At 53.9% G+C, this 22293-nt stretch overlaps 1 protein-coding gene across 4 annotated transcripts in view; it reads left to right on the top strand.

Moving 5' to 3' along the window:
* Positions 1-22293, top strand: part of LOC116453857 (S-adenosyl-L-methionine-dependent tRNA 4-demethylwyosine synthase TYW1-like) — an 87826-nt gene that overhangs the window by 45206 nt on the left and 20327 nt on the right. For all 4 annotated transcript variants that reach the window (XM_032129783.1, XM_032129784.1, XM_032129781.1 and 1 more), the window contains exons 13-14: positions 3005-3182; positions 7359-7494. In XM_032129783.1, coding sequence (XP_031985674.1) covers positions 3005-3182; positions 7359-7494 — 314 coding nt within the window. The remainder of the gene's footprint in view (positions 1-3004; positions 3183-7358; positions 7495-22293) is intronic.

Genomic DNA, 22293 nt, shown 5'->3' with positions numbered 1-22293 from the left:
TGGCACTGCTGGGGCACCGCCAGTCCTGGGCACTGCAAGAAAGACCCTGAGGGGCTGGAGCGTGTCCAGGGCAGGGAACGGAGCTGGGAAGGGGCTGGAGCCCCAGGAGCGGCTGAAGGAGCTGGAAAGGGGCTCAGGCTGGAGCAAAGGAGGCTCAGGGGGGACCTTGTGGCTCTGCACAAGTCCCTGACAGGAGGGGGCAGCCGGGGGGGTCGGGCTCTGCTGCCAGGGAACAGGGCCAGGAGGAGAGGGAACGGCCTCAGGCTGGGCCAGGGGAGGCTCAGGGTGGGCAGCAGCAGCAGGAATTTCTTCACTGAAAGGGCTGCCCAGCCCTGGCATAGCTGCCCAGGGCAGGGCTGAGTCCCCGTCCCTGGAGGGGTTTAACAGCCCTGTGGATGTGGCAGCTGGGGATGTGGGGCAGTGGTGGTGGCCCTGGCAGTGCTGGGGAATGGTTGGACTCCATCCCAGGGTCTTTCCCAACGTTAACGTGTCTGTGATGCTGCAGCACTGGCTGGGCACCCACAGGGACTCCAGAGGGGTCCCAGCAGGGCTGAGGTGTTTGGACCTGTGGTAGAACAGACTGTTTGGGCTTCTGGGGAATGAAAACATGGGAAGTGTCTTAGCCAGGGAGCCCTCAGGGCTGGAGTGTCTGGGGGTGGTGCTCAGGTGCCCCCCTGAGCCATTTGAACAAATTGGTGCTGCTCTTTGCAGTGCCAGTCCCAGAGCTTTGCAGGCAGGTTCATCCCCACACCCACTGCATGGGCCAGAGACACTGCTGAGCTCAGCCAGTGCTTTATTCATTGCAGTGCAAAGGAGATCTCCTTCGAAGGAACAGAATTCTTGTGTCCCTTTATCCTTTAGGATACTCTGCAGGACAACCCTCTACACTCTGGGTGCCTCTGGGTGGTGATGAATCATCTGCTGCTGCAGTGTTGCCACAGTTTGTGCTGGATGTGGAGAGCACAGCCATTAAAGCCCCATAATTCTCTCTTGGAGTAAATGATGGAGAGACTCCTCACTGATAGGGAGCGAGGGTGGGAAGTTCATTTGATGGATACGTTTTTCTGGGGAGCGACTTGTAAATCTCTGTGCCCTTGCAAAGGGCACACCCAGGATGGAAACGTAACTCAGGAGTGGGAGAGTGGGAGTCTGATAGTACAGGGAAGAAACCAAATGGAAATGCGTGACCTGTCCCAGGAAATCCTCGGAGTGCCCATGGATAACCACGGACAGAGCAGGGCCCTCATCCCCCAGTGCCCCAGGCTCTTGTGGTGCTGCTCAGCTCCTTGGAAGGGGTACCAGAGTCAGCCCCCAGCCTCTCCAGGGTGCTGTGCCAGGTGGTGCTGTTCTTTCCCACGTTAACCGAGCAGTGGGAGAGCAGCTGGAATCAGCTTTTCCAGGCAGCTGACCACAGGGGCTTGGCTGTGTGCTCTGCTGGGAGCTGATTTCAGTAGCAGAGCCGTAGGGATTCAGGAGAGTCCATGCCCTCCTGGAACACGCTCATCCTGGGCAGTTTATCCCTGCCTGGCTGGTGATTCATGTGCTCAAATGGTGGGGCACAAAACCACTCCCTCGTCTGGGTGGAGGTGCCAGGTTTGGTGTAAACTGTTGGGAAAGTTCCGCTCAAACTTTAGGGAATGTTGGGATTTTGTTCTGTCTGCTTATAGAGCTGGCAGGGTAATTATGAGAGTCCAGATGCAAGATGCTGAGAGAGAGAAATTAATTAATTCCAAAACTGACTTGCAGTAGTTTTAGGAATATGAAAGTTAGTCCTTTAATCTCAGCGTGTGCTTGAGATGCCGCTTTCTTCTCCAATAAAGCTCTCATTTCGTGCTGTCAGGTTTCTATGGAATAACCATTAGTCCTGTCACTTCCTCAGGACTGAGCCTGGCTGCCTCAAAATGCACGGAGCCCTGCTCTGATTCCAAACCAGCTTTGCTATGTGAGGCTGGAGCAATATCCACAAACACCTCTTTTATCTGGGCTTTGCAGCAGAGCTGTAATTTTCTGTACTGCAGCGTCAAAGCAACGAGAGGGGAGCTGAGGACCTGGATTCCCACTCCAGGCTTTGTTTTTTATCTTTAAAACAGACCAACCCCCAATCTAAAGCCGCAGGTAAGATTCAAGTACATCAAGGCACATCAGGGAAATGTGAAGTGACAGATTTGGAACAAAAGCTTGTTTGGAGGCAGCTGATTTCATCCGGGGTCCTGAGCACCTGGTCAGGTGTGGCTGGGCTGGAGGAGCATCCAGCTCCCCCGTGGGCATCAGGAATGGGACTCATGTGCTGTTTGCACATGGACGCTGCGTTTGAGCTCCTCGCGTTCTCCTTCTGGAAGGTCTCTGGCTGCTCAGGACCGTGCCGTGTGCTGGGTTTTCTGTGTAACACATCCTCTGTGGAGCTGCATGCTCCGTGTTTGCAGTCTGGGTGTGGTCCCTTGCTGTGCCTGGGGAGTTGTGCTGGCTCCTCTGGGGGCTGCTCCTCCTGGAGGCCCACAGGGACCAGCAGCAGCAATGACCTGGGCTTCTTCTCTAACACCTGCTTGAAGTGGCGTTGAGCTGCCCTGCGTGTTTGCGTCTCAGCATTCACCAGCATCCCCCAGGTCTCAGCAGTGGAAAGCTTGGCTCAGGTGTTTATTAAGCTTGGCTCAGGTGTTACCAGCAAATTGCTCTCAGCAGTGCCCAGGGCACTCCCGGCCCCAGGCTCTGGGTGCTGCTGCTCTCTGGGTGCTGTGGAGCTGCTCCTGGGCCCTGCCTGTGGCCTGGTGTCCCCTGTGCTTCGGGAGGGCTCCAGCTGCTCTTCTTGGCCCTCCCTGTGCCAGGTGTGTTTTGGATACAGATATTTGGGATGGGGATTTGTTACAGAGCCACAGAAGGGTTTGGGTTGGAAGGGACCTTAAAACTTCTCTTGTGCCAACCCCTGCCTCGGGCAGGGCCACCTTCCCCCAGAGTAGGTTGCTCAGGGCCCATCCGCTGTTGATTTAAGGCTGTTCTCCCCTTGCAGGCGTGTCAGGAGTGAAGGCAGCTCGCCTGGAGGAGGCCCTGACGGTGAAGCACTGTGCCCTGTCCCTGGTGGGGGAGCCCATCATGTACCCACAGATCAACCGCTTCGTGAGGCTGCTGCACCAGCACGGCATCTCCACCTTCCTGGTCACCAACGCTCAGTTCCCCGAGGAGATCAGGTAAGAGCTGCAGGAAATCCCTGCTAAACTTCCTGCTGAAACACTGGAGTGCTGCCCTGTGCCCTTATCCCCTTTAGTGGCCCCTCGGACTCAGCTCTGCAAAAGCACCAGTGATGAAGAAGCCCCCTCAGGGTCTGTTTGATTTTAACCTCAGTCTCCCCATGCTCTTTCTCATCCCTTTCTGCCCCTCAGTTTGATTTTCTTTTCTGTACCCACTAACCAAACCGTGATGACTTCTGAAAGTGGAGAGGATGGAACGTGGCACCTGTGAAGGTGTGGCAGGAGGGGAGCAGTGGGTGAGCTGTGCTTTGTGCCCGGGGCAGGGATAACTGGAGTCCCTCTGTCAGCCAGAGCAGGGCACTGAGCTCAGGCATTGCCTTGTGGGGCTGATCTTTGTTCTGACTCCGGAGCAGCAGCTGTGAAGGCTCAGCCCAAAGCTCTGTCTGGCCCAGCACCTCCAGCAGGATGAGGAGAGGTGACAAGCACATGTTCATCAGCAAAGCGGGCTCCGTTCAACCTCCCTCAGAGGGACTTGAGTGAAATCTTCCAAACAGTATAATGAACTCTTTCAGAGTCTTTACAAAGGTAAAGAATCCCTTTTTCTGATGTTTTGGAGCATCCAGGCTGCTGTTATCAAAGTGTAGCAAGGAAGGGCAGCGTGTGGGGAAATGCAGCTCCAGGGAGGCTGGAGGCTCCTCAGAGTCCCAGCAGCTCAGAACAGCAGCAAGTCCAGCCCTGGAGCTGTGGGAGCTGTGTGCAGGGTGGCCTTGCTGTGTCACCCAGCCCATTCCAGCTCCCTCCTGTGCCAATGCTCCCGGGAGAGCTTCCTTTGCACTCCTTCTCGTGGTCTGAATCCGGCACTGAGGGGGGAGCGCAGGCAATTTGGGAGTGAGTAATTACACACCACAAAGGCATTCCAAATGATTGAATAATTGTGTAATCAAGTTACTTTAAGTCATGTATTATGTGCCTGATAGATAGAAATTGCTCTTTCCTAAATATAGCAGTTTAAAAAGAGAGCACACACTCTATTTTGAAGCTGCACTTTTCGGATCTGCTGAATCTTTTTAAAAAGAAACAAAAAAGAAGGGGATAAAATGCTAGTCTTGCTGTCTTAAAAATTGCAACTGATCTTTGGCTCATCAAAGCAGATGATCTGCTTAATATGGGAACTGAAGTAGGCACCCAGCTCACTTCTGTGCTGTCAGCAGAGGAGCTGTAGTCCAAAAGTTTGGCCTGAAATAGGCAGGGTGACCTCTGGTGCAAGAGAGCTGAGAGGGACATGGGACAAGGGCTGGAGGGACAGGACACAGGGAATGGCTCCCCACTGCCAGAGGGCAGGGCTGGATGGGATCTTGGGAAGGAATTGTTCCCTGGCAGGGTGGGCAGGCCCTGGCACAGGGTGCCCAGAGCAGCTGGGGCTGCCCCTGGATCCCTGGCAGTGCCCAAGGCCAGGCTGGACATTGGGGCTGGGAGCAGCCTGGGACAGTGGGAGGTGTCCCTGCCATGGCAGGATGGGCTTTAAGGTCCCTCCCAACCCAACCCAACCCAGCCCATTCAGGGAGAGGGCAGCGTGGCCTGGGGTGGTGCTGGATTCAGGACAGGGGCTCCAGCGGGTGCCCCCTGTGCCTTCCTCTCTTCCTCTCTTTGGGCTGCAGCTTCACCTGCCCCAGGCTCACAAGGAACTGAGGGAGGTTTTACACCAGGGGAGCTCCTATTGAACCCTTACCTGGCTCCTGTCTCTGACCCATGGCTGTGACCAACCCTCGTATGTGGGTTTGCACTATGATCAATAATAATAACGATAATGAGCAGATTATTATGCCCACAAGCAAATGCTCATTTCTGATATTGCTGTTCCTGTCCCTTGTGGGCTCTGTCCTGCCTGGTGAAGCCACCTCAGGGCTGGTGGCCTGAAATCAATTTATTCATTGAGTGGCACGGCTCAGCTGAAGATTTCAGCTCAGGATTTCTGCCCAAGTCCATGTGTAAATGCCATGGATTTGGTGTCCTGCATTTCACCTGAGGTGTCTGAGCTAGCTCGGAAATTCACACCCCAAATCCATCCTGGTACCATCCAGCTGGATTTGCTGTTAGTTCTGCACTGGAGCTGTGTCCCAGGAGCACCAGTCTGTGTCCTTGTTCTCACTGCACCCGTGGCTGCCCCTTCTTTTTGTTCCCCCTTGGCAGAATGTGCCCAGCTCCTCCTGGCTCGATTCCCAGCCGTGCAGAGCCCTGTGGACCATCCCCGTTTGGAGCAATGTGGGGCTGAAATTGCCTGGGACCAATTCTAATTCCTTCATTTCCCCCATGCTGACAGTGAGTCTGGCTCCTGCCTGTCCTTAGGCTTGAGAAGAGATGATTTTTCTCAGCCCTTCTTTTGAAAAGCACCTGCTCCATCTTCACTGGGGCCCCTTTTAATTAAGCAAAGACAGCACTGAGTAGAGAAAGAGTTTGGCTCAGTATTCCTTGAAACTGAGCACTTCAATCCACTTAGGCCCATAACATTTGGTCATTTTGGAGTCTGTGGCTTTGGGCTGCCAGTCCAGACAAACTTGTTTACAAAACTGAGATTTTAACCTGAAATGTTCCGTTTGTTCTGGGTTATTTCATTTTGCTGTCTAAATACACACAGAGAGAACGTGCTCAGATGGTTGGCTGAGCGTCCACTTTAAGTGGATTTTTCTGGACACAAAGCTCTGCTCAGTCTCATTCTGGCCAGTTCTCATCCCTCTGTCACCTTTGGGGTGGGCAGGGGTCAGTGTATTTTTAGGTGGCACTGTTTGGCAGCTGAACAATAGCTTCTGATTTCTTCTCATCTTCTCTAGAGAACCAAATGAAGCTGGGACTGGTGCCTGCTCATTACAGCCTTCCCACAAAACACTCCCAAAATGCTGTCCCCAAATGTTGAGGGCTCTGTGGTAAATTGGGATGTGGTTGTTCATGCTGCAGCCCCCACGAGGGGTGGCTGTGTGACCCTCACTGGCTCTGTCACTTCCGGCAGGGGAAAGGGTTTGTCTCCATCCTGGAAGTCTGTCCCCACCCCTGGAGGTGCCCAGGGAAGGCCTGGACGTGGCACTCAGTGCCCTGGGCTGGTGACAAGGTGGGGATTGGGCACAGGCTGGGCTTGGTGACCTCAAAGGGCTTTTCCAGCCTCAATGATCCTGGGATTCTAAGGGAGCTCCTTTCTAGGTTGTTCCTAATCCCTTTGATCCTTCTGCTGATGGACTGTGGTGTTGCTGCTTCTCCTTCCTTCCCCTGGCATTTATGGAAGGGATCGGACTCCACCTGGGCTCTTCCCACAGCACAGGAGGTTCAATCCCTTCAGAAGTTCCCAGTGTTGGGCTCCAGGTGCTGTGAGCAGCACGTGTGACCAGAAAGGCTCTGCTCCAGGATTTCTGGGGAATAAGAGCCTTGGCAGTGGAAGGAGAACATGGTGCTGGTTTGTGTGTGGGTTTATTTTCTAAACAGCTTTGAGATCCCTTCAAAAATGTCATTGATGATCCAGCTGCAGGCCAGGGGAGTTCAGCATGTCCAGCAGTAGGAACCGGTTGAATTAGGGCTGAATTTAGAGTCACAGAATCCCTGAGGTAGGAAAAGCCCTCCAGGATCATCCAGTCCACCCTGTGCCTGATGCCCACCTTGTCCCCAGCCCAGAGCTCTGAGTGCCACCTCCAGCCCTTCCTTGGGCACCTCCAGGGATGGGCACTCCAAACCTCCCTGGGCAGCCCCTGCCAAGGCCTGAGCACCCTTTCCATGAAGAAATTCCTCCCACTGTCCATTTCTGTTGAACGTTTTCCCATGGGCCAAATAGAAGGTGGAGAAAGGGCAGAGCTCTGTGGATTGCAGAACCTCTCTGTGCCTCACCTGAACCCCTTCCTTTGGGAAGCCTTTCCCGATGTGTGACAGCTCCAGTGGAGTGAAATGTGTCCTGGTGCAATGAGGAATGACCATGGCATTGTCAGCCAAGGGCTGTGTGTGAGTTCTCAGCCCTGGGGGGTGTTTGTTGAGGCTGTAACACCTTGCTGTTGATGGTGGTCACTTGGCAGACATGAACCTCTGGGCTCTGGTGGTTTTCCCTGGGAATCCTGTCCAGCTCCTGGTGCTGCTGTTGTGGGAGAACACAAGGTCAAGCAGCAGATTCCTGAAAGCAGCAATTCCCTTTTCCCTTTGCAGGAGGCTGGAGCCTGTCACCCAGCTCTATGTCAGCGTGGATGCCAGCACCCAGGAGAGCCTGAGGAGGATTGACAGACCCCTCTTCAAGGACTTCTGGCAGAGGTTTCTGGACAGCTTAAAGGCCTTGGCTGAAAAGGTATACACTGAAGAATGGACTTTTAAATGGCTTTTTTCTTCCTTCTGCACTTTGCTGACTCACCACACCTTTCCTCTTCCTTCTCACCTTACCTGCTCCTACTTTCTGCAGAAGCAGAAGACTTGAGAGGCTTTTAGATGAACCACGGAGTGGGTTCTGGGCGTGTTGGGAGTGTGTTCCCATGGTTTGGGCCTTCAGGTGTGGGAAGTGCAGCAGGTTTGAGCGGTTTTCCAGAGCAGGATGTGTCAGATGGGACAGCAAATGCTGTGAACATAAAGTGCTGTGAGAGATGAAGCGATGATCAAATAAGAGAAGATTTCCTAACAAAGGGGTTACACTGCAAACAGGCTGCTGAAGGAAAGCTGGAAGTCCAGGGAAGAGTTGTAAATCCCCTGTGTCCCTTTGCTCTGGCTCTCTGAGGCTCCCTTGAAAGGGCCATAAAGGACATTAAAGCTGGAGTTTGGTAGCCCTGTCACCCTCCTGCTCCAGAGAAATCTGCTTTTTTCTGGAAGATTGACCCATCCCAGGGGATCTGAGCTCACAGCATGAGGGGCCTTTGCACTGTGTTGGACTCAGCTGAGTCCTGGGGGCCCTGGGGCGGTGGCAGCTCAGGCTCTGTGTGACAGGGGAGCTGTGCAGTAATTAATGAAGCACTCCTGGGCCCAGCAGCACGTGAGTGAGTAAGAACAGTGCCTCACAAGCATGTCTGCCTCTCTTGTTCCTGCTCTGATGGAAGCCAGGGCTGTGTTTACTGATCTGGCAGATGCTGACACGTTACCTGCTGGGATGAACAGCCAAGAGACGCTGTTGCCTTTGAATAATGAGGTTTTGTTGGAATAATGAGTTTTTCTGCCTTCTCGGATGACAGTGTTGGACCATTCCCTGCCAAGTGAACTTAGATGAGTAGATCTGTGAGACTCAGAGGCACTGAGTGGCACTTGCTGCTGCAAAGGCAGCGGGCAGCGTGATCAGGTGCTTTGTGTGTGGAGGTACAGCTGCTCTTTTGCAGAACCTCAGGCCAAACTCTGAGGGTACTGAAATCGAGTGCAAACTAAATTCTCTGTGAGCAGGGGAATCTGTGGGAAGAAGGGGAGCTAAAATACTGAAGGCACAAAATTCTGAAAAAGCCTTTTGGGAAGTTGCTTTTGCCCATCATTCCTTTCCTGCTGCCTCTCTTGACCCGGGGTGTTCATTACTGGGCGTTGTCAGAAGTCGCCTTGCAAACAGTTGAAGGTGAAAGTATTGGCAAGTCTGTCCATACAGCTAAAAATACCCTGGTCAAGGTGAAGAGGAGAGGAGAAAGCAGCTCCACTAGCAGGTGCATTTTCTCCTCCAAGCAACTCCACTTTGAAGGGTCCTTGAAACACTGATAACACAAGAGCCAATTAATGGTTGTTCCAGTTGGTGAAACCCTGCTCTGCCAGCCCTGCTCGGCTGCACGAGGCAGCATCACACAGGGGACATCAGGAACTCTTGGGGAAGCTGCTGTTTGTTGGTTTTTCCTCTTAATCCCAAAATCATTGAGATTGGAAAAGTCCTCCCAGCCCATGGAGTCCACCCTGTGCCCAATGCCCACCTTGTCCCCAGCCCAGGGTACTCAGTGCCACGTCCAGGCCTTCCTTGGGCACCTCCAAGGGATGGGGACTCCAAAGCTCCCTGGGCAGCCCCTGCCAAGGCCTGAGCACCCTTTCCATGGGGAAATTCCTGCTGCTGCTGCCCACCCTGAGCCTGCCCTGGCCCAGCCTGAGGCCGTTCCCTCTCCTCCTGTCCCTGTTCCCTGGCAGCAGAGCCCGACCCCCCCGGCTGCCCCCTCCTGTCAGGGACTTGTGCAGAGCCACAAGGTCCTCCCTGAGCCTCCTTTGCTCCAGCCTGAGCCCCTTTCCAGCTCCCTCAGCTACTCCTGGGGCTCCAGCCCCTCAGGGTCTGTGTTGTCCCGAGGGGCCCAGGACTGACGCCAGATTGGAGGTGTGACCTCAGCGGTGCCAGCAGAGGGGACACTCCCTGCACTGATCAAACACAATGTTCTGGTAGCCAAAACCTCAGAGTGCTCCTGGGCAGCAGCACCTCTCCCTTTCCCCTCCCAGCCGCCTGGCCCGGAGCTCCCAGGAGCTGTTCTGTGAGACTGTGGAACACGGGAGGTGGTGGCAGCTAAAGCAGCTGTGAGCTCCTGGGAGATACCGGCCCTCTTCCAGGCTGGGTGGGAATGCTGCTGCGTTGTCTTGGGAAGGTGATGTTAATTTATCAGGAAACAAACACAAGTCCCAGATTTTCGCAGTGCCTTACAAACCTTCCAGACTGATTCAGTCCTTCCAGGCCGAGAGGAGCTGGCTCTGCAGCTCATCTGAGTCACTGCTGAGCAGCCATGGGCAGCTTTGGGCTGGGCGCAGTGGAAAATGAAAGTGGGCAAAGGGAGTTTATAGGAACACGAGTTGTACCTGCTGTGCCCACCCTCGTGGGGTTTGGGAGCTGCTCGTCCTGCTCTCTCCCTGCTCCCTGACTGGGGCTGCAAGGGTGGGTGGTGGCAAAGTAATCCTCTGGTTTGGTAATCCAGATTGAGAAGTGGGAGAGAGGAAGAGGAAAGGACATGGATTTAAGTGAGAAAGGAGAGTGGATGTTTGTCTTGGCTGTTTCCTTTCCTCCAGCCAAAGCCCAGGCCTTGTTAAATACGGGAGGGCCCAGGCAAAGATGGGCTTCAGACCTCTTGCCTCAGTGAGGTGGTTATAGAACCTCAGAGTCCTGGAATGGTTTGGGTGGGAAGGGCCCTTAAACTCACCCCATTCCAACCTCCAGGAGCCCCTTCCACCCACCCAGGTTGCTCCTGGCCCCATCCAGCCCGGCCTTGGCCCAGTCATGCTGATAATGGATTTCATGCTTTTAACTGAACTTCTGCACAAAGTTCTTGAGCCTCAGTAAAGGGGTGAATTTAAAACAAATTTTTCCCAGGATGATCTGACAGCCTCATCCAGCATGTCGGGGATTAGTTGCTACATCCATTTTCAAAGGAAGCCCAGGAATAAAAGATAAAAAGCTTTTGTGCTATTTCTCTCTGCAGCAAACAACATGAACCCCCCCCCTTTGTCCACTGCTACTTGGAGCAAGTTCGATCCTTCCTAGAGCTGCTCTCATTGAAATCATCTTCATGTTAAATTTTCTGTGCTGAGAAGCACTTCTTGAGAGAGGAGCTTATGTTAAACAGCAGGTGGACTCCAAAGGCTCCCTTTGTTCTTGTCCTGAGTCCTCTACCCCTGAAATTAAATGGAGAAGGAAAAGAAAAATATCAACATGTGAAATTCAGACTGTTCCCTTCCCAAACACCACGTTTGAGTTTTGGAGCCTCATCCTCTGACAGCCTTGAGTTTGTGAGAGTGATTGAGAGGTGACTTGGCTTGATAGACAAGTGCTTGGAGCAGGCACTGAGGGTGTGAATCCTTATCTCATCATCAGGATGAGAAATCTCTGCTGAAAGATGTTTCTTCCAGCCATTGCTGCTTCCTAATCCATATCCGAATGAGGAATGGGTTCCAAACTGGTGATGAGGGTCCAGCTCAGGAGGGAAGGGGGGGATTTTCCATCCCTGGAGGTTTTAGAATCAAGTTGATGCTTTTTTTTCCAAAATACCTTTAACCAGGTGTGCTGAGCAGGAAAACAACCCATGGTCTGTGAGCTGTCATCCCCCCCAGTCAGATTTGGGATCCTCTGGTGTTTGGTTTGGGCTCTGTTCCTTCAGGGTGACTGGACCATGTTCTGCAGGCTGAGGAACTCTGGAAACTTGTCCTGGTCATTGTCCATAAACCACCAAGTGTTTTCCCAAGCAATAGGAATATTGGCTGGGGCAAATGGGAATCCCCTGCTGAGCTGCTGAGAAATGGATGGGGATGCAGTGACCCAGTGTGACAAAGTGCTTGTGGATTTCTACCCAAACTCTGGGAACAGCTGGAGAAAAGACGGTGATGGGACGGAGCAGCTCGTGTCCAATTCATGGTTCACATCCCTTGGCTGCAGCTCTGAGGGGGCTTTTTGCCTTCACAGAATCCCAGGCTGGACCAGGCTGGAGGGGACCCCAGAGGGTCCCTGGTGCCACCTCCCTGCTCAGGCAGGGCCATCCCAGAGCACAGGGCACAGGATTGTGCCCAGAGGGCTCTGCAATATCCCCGCTGAGGGAGACTCCAGCCCCTCCCTGGGCAGCCTGTTCAGGGCTGGGCCCTGCCCAGGGCAGCAGTTCTGCCTCCTGTGCAGGGCAATTGCTGGGCTCAGGCCCTGCCCGGTGCTCTGGTGCCGCTGCCGGGCCCCGGAGCAGAGCCTGGGCCCTGCCCTGAGCCCTCCCTGCAGCCAGGGACACCCAGGGCTGAGGGCCCCTCTCAGCTGGGGCTCCTCTCGAGGCTGAGCAGCCCCGGCTCCCTCAGCCTGTCCTGGGCACGGAGATGCTCCAGGCCCTTCTCATCCTCACAGCCGGCGCCAGCCCCGCTCCAGGAGCTCCCTGGCCCTGCTGTGCTGAGGAGCCAGAGCTGGACACAGCTCCAGAGGTGCCCCTGGGGCTGGGCAGAGGGGCAGGATCCCTCCCTGACCTGCTGGGAATGCTCTTACCTGGGGAGAGTAAAACAGCTCTTGAGCAAGCGGCTGCTGGTCCATGGGTGTCCATGGGCTCGGTGAGCTCTGGGCTGAAGGTCCCTGCTGTCACTGGGGCTCTGAGGAACATCTTCCAGCCCTGGCGTGGTGTCACCTCCTCTGTCTGTACCTCCTTGACTCCCTCATGATGACTCCTGTCCCATCACGGGCTGGCCTGGCAGGATTTGCTGTGCTGCCACAGCCAGGCTGGCGGTGCTGAGCTGCTGGGACCTGCAGGGGCCAGGTGCCAACGTTCCCTCCAACAGACTGGAGCCGTGCACAGAGCAGGAATGAGCCCTGCAGGCTGGTGGGATGGTGTGGCACTGCGGGAGCTGGTGATGGAGCAGAACCTTGTCCTTGCTGTCCTTGCAGCAGGGTCACAAAGCAAAGGAAGCAGCTCACTGGCACTGCCAGGAGCTCAGACTGTGCCTTTGGGTACCACACACCACACGTGCTGCGGATCTGGGATCTAACCTAGCCCTCACTCTTTTTCTGCCTCAAGGGGATTAGGAATTCCTGGAGAACCGGGGTCAGGGCTCGCTGGGAGAGGTGGAGCAGACGCCTGGGGTTTTTTCCTTTATTAAAAAAAGATCAGAAGGGGAATAGTTCCCTCTGCCTGTGCTAGGATATCATACCCTGGCAGTGCCTGGGTTCCATGGCTGGATATTCCTTGCTGGCAGCTGCTAGGAATGGTTTATCCAGGGGAAGGCACAGGGTAGAGCAACATCTCCCATCGCTGTCTCCAGCTCTGCGTTTTCACACTGCTCACAGGTAGTTCCTGTTACATTCCTGGGTGATGAAGAGACTGGTTTGATATTTAAACATTCCCAGCCTTGCATCTGCTGCTATTTACCTGAGTCTCTTTGTTTTCCCCAACGTTACCCTGTCTTCCAAGGTACCCTTGTCTTTGTGTGATTACAAACAGCATAAATACATTGAATTACATCCTCAGCAGGTTTTAGTGCTGATTATTATGTAATATATGACAGGAACAATTGTTTTTATGAAGAGACACATTTGATTTGCAGGGAGATGATTTATGTGGCTCCTGGGGGAGGGGAGCCATGCCTGAGGTTTCTGAGCTGAGGGATTTTTTAAGGAGAATTTAAATGTAAGATCTGTAACAGATGTTAGAATCAGTAATCAATTTTGCCACTATAAATTTAGAAGAATTTGACTCTTCTGCACAGTAAATGCTCTCACTGGCTGTGTGCTTGTTTTAATGGGATTGCTAATGAGACTCGTGGTGGAAGCCTTTGGCAATGCAGCCTGAGGAGTGTGACACAGGTATGATGTTAATATGGAGTTATTGTCTCTGAAATCCATCCTGTCCTTTCAGTGTCCTCACAGCAATCCAAACCAGGCTCCAGCAAGACGCTTGGCTGCTGAGGGAGTGAAACCTCATTTCTCTGTCTGTGCCAGTCCCTCCTGCTTTGCTTGCAGGCAAGGAAAGGGGGAAATGTTCATAGCACAGCTCCAAGCAGAGGGATGTGTAATCCCAGCTGGTGCTGTCCCGTGTGTCTTGGGAAGGCAGGGAGTGAGGCTGCGGGAAGGGAGGGGAAGGGTCTGAGGGCACCCAGCGAGCCCGAGGCGCAGGGAGAGGGTGCAATCCCTGTTCTCTCAGCCCATGGTCCCAGCTGCAGCCCCTGCTCTCACTCCTGCCTTGGGCTGTTTGCTGCTGGCTGTGGCTGCAGAGGGTGCCCAGTGCCACCTCGGGGTTGGGACAGGGCACCCCTGCCCCTTCCCATGGCTTGGGACATGGGAGTAACAGGGTCCTCCTCTTCCTGCCCTCCCAGCTGCACCCATCCCTTCCCTCCTCAGCCAGCAGACATTGTCCAGCATGCCCGGCTTTGCTGCTGCTGAACGTTCAGGGAGCATTTGCAGTTCTTAGCTTCTGTTAAACAGGGTCTCTCCTTTGCCTTGAGCTCTTCTAGAAGCTGCCTGAGAGATGCCAGCTCTGGCTTTTAGGGAGCTTGGTTCAAACCAGTCTCTGTTCCCTCTGCCAGGTTATTTGTTACCCGACCACCAGCCAAGGGCTGTTCCCTTCCCTGGGCCTGGCTCTGCGAGCCAGAACTCCCAGCTGCCCCAGCAGCCTCCGTGGCCTTGGGGACATTTGTTCACATTGTCAGTCTCTGGTTGTGAACTGGAGCCATTTTCATGTACAGGCACCCTGAGGAGGCAGAGCCTGTGTGTGCTTTTATGGGAATTCTCCAGAAGGAAAAAACAGCCTTAAAATTCTGCTTGTGGCAACAAAGGAAACCTGGGGCTGCACTTTGCTTTAAACCAAGGTTTTATTTCAGCCCGTAAAGCTGAGCTGACAGGGCTGAGTGGCACAGAGGGGGCTGTGCAGGGCAGTGCACAATATTCCAGTTGCTGAGTGCATTAACTCCAGGTTTCTCTCCTCACTGACCCATTACCGGAGTCGGGTGAGGAGCATTCGCAGGGTCCGTCGGATCCGTTCATCTGGATCCTTGTGTTTGACATTTCAGGAAAGACGAGCTGAGAGAGCACCTGCAGGAGGGATGTGTTTGCTCGTGTGGGATGGGGACACAGGCAGTGCCAGCAGGGAAAGGGACATTCTGGGACCTGGGGATGGTGGGAACGTACTCCTGCCTTTGGGAAAGGCAAATCAGGAAGACGTTGCTTTGGAGCGGGGAGAAATCCTTTCCTGAAGGGTGGTTATGGTGGGCAGGGGGGCAAGGCTGGAATGCTGGGTCCTGGCATGCACTGGCACAGGGACACAGGGACACCTGGACACCTGGACATATGGACACAGGGACACAGGGACACCTGGACACTTGGACATATGGACACAGGGACACCTGGACACTTGGACACATGGATGGGGTGCCCAGGGCTGTTCAGTGTCACATCTCTGGTGGGGTGGGGTGGGCTTGGGGAGGTTCTCCTGCCCCAGGGTGAGACCCATGTGCTGGGCTCCAAGGGGACTGGCCCTGACTTAGCTGGGTTGGGCCCTTAGGGCAGGATCCTGCAGCAGGAGTGTGCAGCAGAGCTCAGGGACCGGCTGTGCCCTCAGTGCTCCTCCCTGATCTTCTCCCTCAGCTCCCAGTTCAGCTACTTTGGGTCAGAGAGGCCCCAAACTTCCTCTGTCAGGGTGACTTTGGGCAATAAACAGGCTCTTGCCAAGGAGTGCTGCTTCCCTTGTTCCATGGGGCTGTGGGTGCCTTGGCCCTGTTCCTTCCCACCCTCACCAGTCCATGGGGAGCTGGGGCTGGGAGCTGGGTGTTGGTGGCTCTGGCCACGTGCTGCTGGCTGGAAGTGCTGGCTGTGACCTCCCAGACCACGTGGCCTATCCCTGGTTTCCATGGCTGCTCCAGTGACCCCTCTGGAGGTTGTTGACTTGCAGGTTGTGCATTTGGCAGCCAAGCCCTGTGTGTTCTCCTTGGATGAAGCTGCTGTTGGATTTGCAGTGGGAGAAATGCAGGAACTCCAGCACAGGAATTCAGAGTCACCTCTGAAGCTGCAAAGCTGCTGGGGCACCTTTCATTGAATTCCCAGAAATTCATATAATTCTGATTATAATGTGCTAATTCATAGAATTCACCAGGGAAGATGGGGACCTGTTGGAGCAGCTCCAGGGGAGGCCATGGAGATGCTCCAAGGGCTGGAGCCAGGCTGGGAGAGCTGGGGGTGCTCACCTGGAGAGGAGAAGGCTCCAGGGAGAGTTCAGAGCCCCTTGCAGAGCCTAAAGGGGGCTTTTAAAAGGAGGGAGAGGGACAGGACAGGAGGGACAAAATCTGTTTGGTGCAAGAACCAAATGGGAGGCCGTGCAAACGATCTCTGTAAGTGCTTAGTGCTAAACCCAGCTTAGTGTAAACCCAGCAGGTCTGGAGCATTTGGAGGTGATGAGCCCTGGAACAGAGAGCTGATGATCCATAGTAAATACAAATACTAGAAAACAACTGTTTACAGAGCTGTACAAGTGTGTGTGTGTGTGTGCATCATTGCTTTTATGTCCTTCTGGCTCAGGGCTGGGATTTGCTTAGCAGTCCTGGGGACTCTGGGTCTGCCTGGGCTCTCTGGCTCCAGCTGGCTGTGGAAGCAGCAGCATCTGGAGGCATTTCATGGACACATTCTCCAAAGGAGGGCTTTAATCGGAGGTGTTGGGATTTCAGGTGTCCCCTGGGCAGGTTCCTCAGGTGGAGTACACCTTGCACTGGGAGTCCACACACACTCAGGACTTGAGTAAATCCTTGGTTGGGATTTTTTTTCATTCCCCTGCTCTGCTCCAGCACCTGCAGGAGTTCTCACAGCCGCAGCCCAAGCTCACGTATTTAACTGAATGGGCACTTTCAAGCCCGTAATGTTTGTTCTTTTAGAGCCCAACTCTTGAATTAAGGCTTTACAAGAGCACTGGGCTTGCAAAGATTGCTTAATCAATAAGAGAAATTTATGTCAGACTCCTTGTTTACATTGCTCTTTGTGAAGTGAACTGGGCAGGATTTTCAGCAGTCCTGGTGGTGGGGCTTTCAGATCTATTTTTAGATGATTTGGACAAAACCCAGAAGAAAAATATAAATCATTTGCTTCGCAGCCTGTAAGAGTGTTTTCTAATGAGGTAATTATGTTTTTATGGCAGCTTAATCTCTGCTTTCATCACTGGAAGTTGCATTGCTGGTTTGTTATTTCCCAGGATAACGAGTGTCACTTCATTCCCATTAATACAGTCACCCCTTCCCAGGCTGTGGCTGGGCTCCTGTCTGTGCCACCCTCACAGGAAGAGTTCCTTCCCAGTATCCCATCCTCTGGCAGTGGGAAGCCTTTCCCCCTGTCCTGGCACTCCAGGTCCTTGTCCAAAGTCCCTCTCCATCCTTCCTGTGGAATCCTTCAGGTGATGGGAGGTCACTCCAAAACTTTCCCTCCTCCAGGCTCATCCTGCAGTTACTCTCTCAATCCTTCAGTATTACAGGGTTGTTTAAAATGCAGTTTATTCTCCTCTCCTGTGTCCCCCATTGCTGAGCAAAGCAGGGATTTTGAGGAACAGTCTTTCAGAGCCCCGGGGGATCTCAGTGGGAAGTTGTTTTCCTGGCTGAGATTTCCAGCTACAGAGACCTGTGAGGAAGCATCCAAGCCTTTGGCTGGGTGTGTGAATAACTGGGATGGCTGAAAACTCCAGAGCAGCTGGCGGTGCCGTGGGGCAGGCTGGGCTCTGGCCCGGGGTCCGGAGGGACTCTGGGGATGTTCAGCCTTCGGCTGAGCTGGGGCTGGGTTTGAGCTGCTCTTTTTGAGCTGCTTTTCTCCCTCATTTCCTTTCAGCCCGTGCAAATGCCACTCTCTGGCTTTTTCTTGACATTCCCCAGTCTGTGTGTTCACATACTGATGTGTTGGTGTCCGAGGCCAGCTTCTTCTTGCCACAGAATCACTGAGGCTGGAAAAGCCTCCCAAGGTCGAGTCCAGCCCTTCCCTCAGCGGTCCAAGGCCACCACTGCCCGTGTCCCCAGGTGCCACATCCTCACATCTGTTCCTGCTCGTGTCTGGTCGGGTGTGGGAAGGAAGAGGCTTCAGAGGGGGAAGAGCTGAAGGCAAAATCTGGGACTTCCCACAGCCTCCTCTCCTCTCACATTCTCCAAAATGTCCCAGACACAGCTCCACAGTCACATCCTGGTGCTCCAGGACCTGATGGCTCAGGCATGGCTGCTTGGCCACAATGGGGGAGGCCTTGGTGGTCTTGGAGGGGCACCATGGCAAAGCTGTCACCTCACAGTGACAAACCTGTCACCTCAAGGTACAGTCAGACCCTGGCAGTGCAGGGAAGGCAGGAGCAGGAAAATACTGAAGAATAAACTACAGACAGGGAGGGGAGTTCCAAAGAAGGGGCTGGAGCGTGTCCAGGGAAGGGAACGGAGCTGGGTAAGGGGCTGGAGCCCTCGGCCTTGGGGGCCTTTTCCCCTAACCCCTGCTCTGTGTCCCCATCCCTTGCAGGCGGGGCCTGTCCAGGGGCAGCAGAGGAGGAACCATTCCCGTGGTCAGAGGGAAGGAGCCGGGATGCTGCGGAGCCGGCAGCTCCGAGGGAAGGGAGGATGGGCTGGAGCCACGGCCAGGGCTGGCTGAGCTCCTGGCAGGAGGCAGAGCAGCAGCAGGAGCAGGACAGGGCCCTGTCCCTCGGGATGTGCCCGGCGGGTCCCTGCTGCCGCAGCCGCTGCTGCTCCCACCCAGGGACAGCGGCCGAGCCGAGCAGGTGCCGATGCCTCCGATGTCCCGGGAGCCTCTCAGCAGCGTTCCCTGCCAGCTGCTGCTCTCAGGCGTCTGGAGGTCACGGGCACTTGGGCAGGAGCTCGCTGGAGCTTTGCTGCTGCTGGGAGGGGTTTGTGTTCCGCTCCCCGGCCCGGCTGCAGCCTGGCCGAGCCGTCCCTGGGGCGCAGGGCTGCGGGGCAGCACCCCCAGGCTCCTGCTGGTGCTTCTCCTGCCTGTTTGGGGTTAAACATCCCCTCTCACCCGCGAAAAGAACCGTCAGCAGCCTGGCTAACGGCGAGCTCGAAGTGCGTTTTGCTGCTGATTTGATAGGATCTGTTTTCGTGCTGTTCTATTTTAAGTCCCTGTGCATTGGGCTTCTTTTTCCCTGGGTATAAGTTTTACATGATTCCTTGAAACTGCACTGGAAATGTAGAAAAGAAAGAAATAATCATGGGAATGTTGTCGGTGCTGATTTCCATGGGTGTGTTAAAACCGAGTCCATGGAAAATGGATAAGGAGCAGCCACGGTTCTGGATTTACTTAAGAAAAACATTTTCAGCTCTCAAAACAAAGCTGTTGCTGTACTTTGTTTTATTTCTAGAGATTTTTCAATAATCTGGTTAATTTCTGCTGAAGTGTGAAGCAATAAAGCAGATTACAAGCAAGTAGAGGAAGAGTGAGTGTGGAGGGGAGAGAAATTTGGTGTTTTGTTCTCCTTAGTTTCCAGTCCTGATCCCTCATTCCTGTGCTTCACACATCAGCAGGGCTGTGCAGAGGCTGAGGGGCTTTTCTGGTGTGAAATTCCAGCTTGAGAATTAGTGCTGATGTGTTCATCTCACTGCAGGATTTTCTTGTTCTCTCCAGGCAGGATTTCAGAGCTGGGCACTCCAGAGGGTTTGGTGGGACAGCAGGGCACTGGTGTTGAGTGATAAAAAACCTGATGCAGACCAGAAGTCCAACTTTGCTGTTTTCCTAATTATTATTCAGGACAGTTTTCATCTTATCTTCAAGGCCTTGGAAGAACAAGGAATTTCATATGGAGATCAGGCTTGGCTCCTCACAATAATTATACTTCAGAGAGACAATTTTGGTTCTTACACATTTATATAAAAGCTGAAAGAATTAGAAACTGCTTTAAAGGGACTGCCTTGGGCTCGAGGTTCAAGACAAGATGCAGGACCAGCCCCTCATCGTGTGGACATCACCTTGTAACTGTATTTTCCTCGATTCCCTAATTAGTTTTTTGCCTGATTCCCTCACAAGGAGCCGGAATGGCTTTTGCATGGAAAAGTAGTGCCAGGTTTGTGTTTTGGTGTGGGGTTTATGTTTGTTTTTTAATAAGTTTGGGGTTATTTTTTAGGAACATCCCAATTTTTTTGGCATTGGCACTCAAATCATGGAATCATGGAATGGGTTGGGTTGGAAGGACCTTAAAGACCATTTCTTTCCACCTCCCAGCCACGGGCAGAGGTGCCACCCACTCCATCAGCTTTGAGGGAACTTTTTAAATCTCAGCTGAGAAAAACTGAGCACTTCAGGAGATATTTTGTGCTTAGGCATAGCTGAAAACACAAATCTTGGGTCATTTCTGAGCCCTGCTTTAGATACTCATATTTGTCATTTTTGTTATACCCACCTAACAGTTACAAATTATTTTCTGATGGTCTTACACAGTAATAAACTTGGCTTATCCAAATCCAAAGAAATCCTCACTTTTGGATGTGTAGTGTGACTGAAAACTCCAGGCTGACTCTCAGAAATTCCTCAATTCCAGTTAAGCTCAGAGTTCACAGTAACTTTTGGGTCACTGCAGGCAGGAAAACACAGGGCCCAGGGATCCATCTCCGGGTTTTGAACCTTGAGAAACTCCAGCCTCGTGGAAAATCCACATCCCCAAGTACTTGAGAATTTGGTTTTGCTTTTCCCCACACCCAGACAGGAGGCAAAGAAGGTCCTTGATATGGGGCTAAATGTTGGGCGGGGTCCAACGGGAGGCTGATGGTGGCTTTGTCCCCATCCTGGGGATGATGTGGCGACAGCTGGGAGATGCTGGGTGAAGCCCAGGGCTCTGGAGCTGAGCCTCAGGTGCAGCCTGGGGTTGAGCACTCGCTCCTCCAGCACTGAAACCCCTGCTCCGAGCTTTGCTGGGCTTTCACAGCAGAGTTAATGCGTTAATTAGCCTATGCTAATGAGCACCTTTTTAGCACTGGAGACAAAGGCTGCACTCGCTCTCACCCGGGTATTAATAGCAGCTGCTGGAACAACGTTCCGTGTTTCCAGTGGGTTCCTACGCAGCAGAGCCTATTCAGGGCTTGTTTAAGGATCATGAGCCTCAAGAAGGGAGGCTGAAAACTTCTGTGCTCTGCGCTGAGTTCAGCTGGGAGGGGAAAAATCCCTCCTGTGCTGTGCCAGTGTGCTCAGCTGAGCCCTCCCCGGGCCTGCAGTGACTGTCACAGGAGGGTGGCACCTCTGGTGATGGATGGACCCGGTGCAGAGAGGAGCTCGCGTGGGGAGGGGAGGCTCCTGAAGAAGAATGGATCCATCTGCATCCTTCCAAGGACACTGAGCCTTCCCTGATGATGCTCTAGAGTGTGATGGGTCCTACAGACAGTCCAGAGGAGGCCACGGAGCTGCTCCAAGGGCTGGCGCTCCTCTGCTCTGGAGCCAGGCTGGGAGAGCTGGGGGTGCTCACCTGGAGAGGAGAAGGCTCCAGGGAGAGCTCAGAGCCCCTTGCAGGGCCTGAAGGGGCTCCAGGAGAGCTGGAGAGGGACTGGGGACAAGGCATGGAGGGACAGGACCCAGGGAATGGCTTCCCAGTGCCAGAGGGCAGGGCTGGATGGGATTTTGGGAAAGAATTGTTCCCTTTGAGGGTGGGCAGGCCCTGGCACAGGGTGCCCAGAGCAGCTGGGGCTGCCCCTGGATCCCTGGCAGTGCCCAAGGCCAGGCTGGACACGGGGGCTTGGAGAAGCCTGGGACAGTGGGAGGTGTCCCTGCCCGTGGCAGGGAGTGGAATGAGATGCACTTTAACATCCCCCCAGCCCAAACCATTCTGGGATTCTGTGATCTGGGAGCCTGGGGGCTCAGCAGAGCTGGATTTGGGAGAGGCAGGAGTGGTCTCCAACCCTCCTTCCTCCCTGGGCTGAACTGGAAGGCTTTGGAAAGCTGTGGGATCTGGGGGTTGTTGGGATCTGAGATTTCCTTAGGCTGTGTTTTGGATCTTTCCTCCCTGGTGAGGTTTCTGCATTAAGCAGCTCCTTATCGACTGCGGGGAAGAGATTTTGGCTGCAGGGGCTTTTTTTCCCCGATGCGCATCCCTGTGACAAGTCATTTCCAAGTGTGAAAACTGCTTTGATATCTTTATTCGGCGCTGGCTCGCTCAGGAAGCCGCTGCATAAGCGGGGCAGGGGAGTGGGCTCAGCCCGGGCAGCTCCGGGGCTGCTCCCGCCGGGCTCGGGCTGCTCTCAGCGCCCGTTTTTGGGTGGTTCGGAGCACGATCAGAGCGGTCCCTGGCAGCTCAGAAGCTCTGAGAACGTGTCATGAAGGGAGTTTGCAAGTGGAGCCTTTCCTTGAAGAGAGGAAGAAAGTCCTGATGAAAGGAGGTGCCTTTGAAGTGGTTCCTGCTCCTCATCCGGCGCTGGCAGAGGGGTGTGAAGTTGTGTGAAACAAAGGGCAGGTTCTCTTTGGAGTTTGCACCATCATTTCCTCCCCCGAGAGCGCTGCTTGCATCCAGCTGTTGAGAACGTTGAGATTCATTAGCTGCAAAAGTCGGGATTTCTGTGGAGGAGTCTGTGGATGAAATGGCAATAAAATAATTTCAGCTGTGCCTAGGAAATGCCTGTAAGTGTTCGGGGTATCTGAGCCTGAGCCAGCAGCTGAAACAAAAACCCACGTGTAATTCTAGTTACTTCCAAACAGGGGACATTGTCACTCTGCCTGAACAGAAGAGCGAGTTCAAGTGACAGGATCCAAGGTGAGGGTCTTGGAGAGGCTCCCCTGCCC

This window comes from Corvus moneduloides, chromosome 20, assembly GCF_009650955.1.
Source record: "Corvus moneduloides isolate bCorMon1 chromosome 20, bCorMon1.pri, whole genome shotgun sequence".
NCBI classification, from domain to species: domain Eukaryota; kingdom Metazoa; phylum Chordata; class Aves; order Passeriformes; family Corvidae; genus Corvus; species Corvus moneduloides.
The sequence above is the reverse complement of the archived record's forward strand: the minus strand, read 5'-3'. Positions and strand labels throughout refer to the sequence as shown.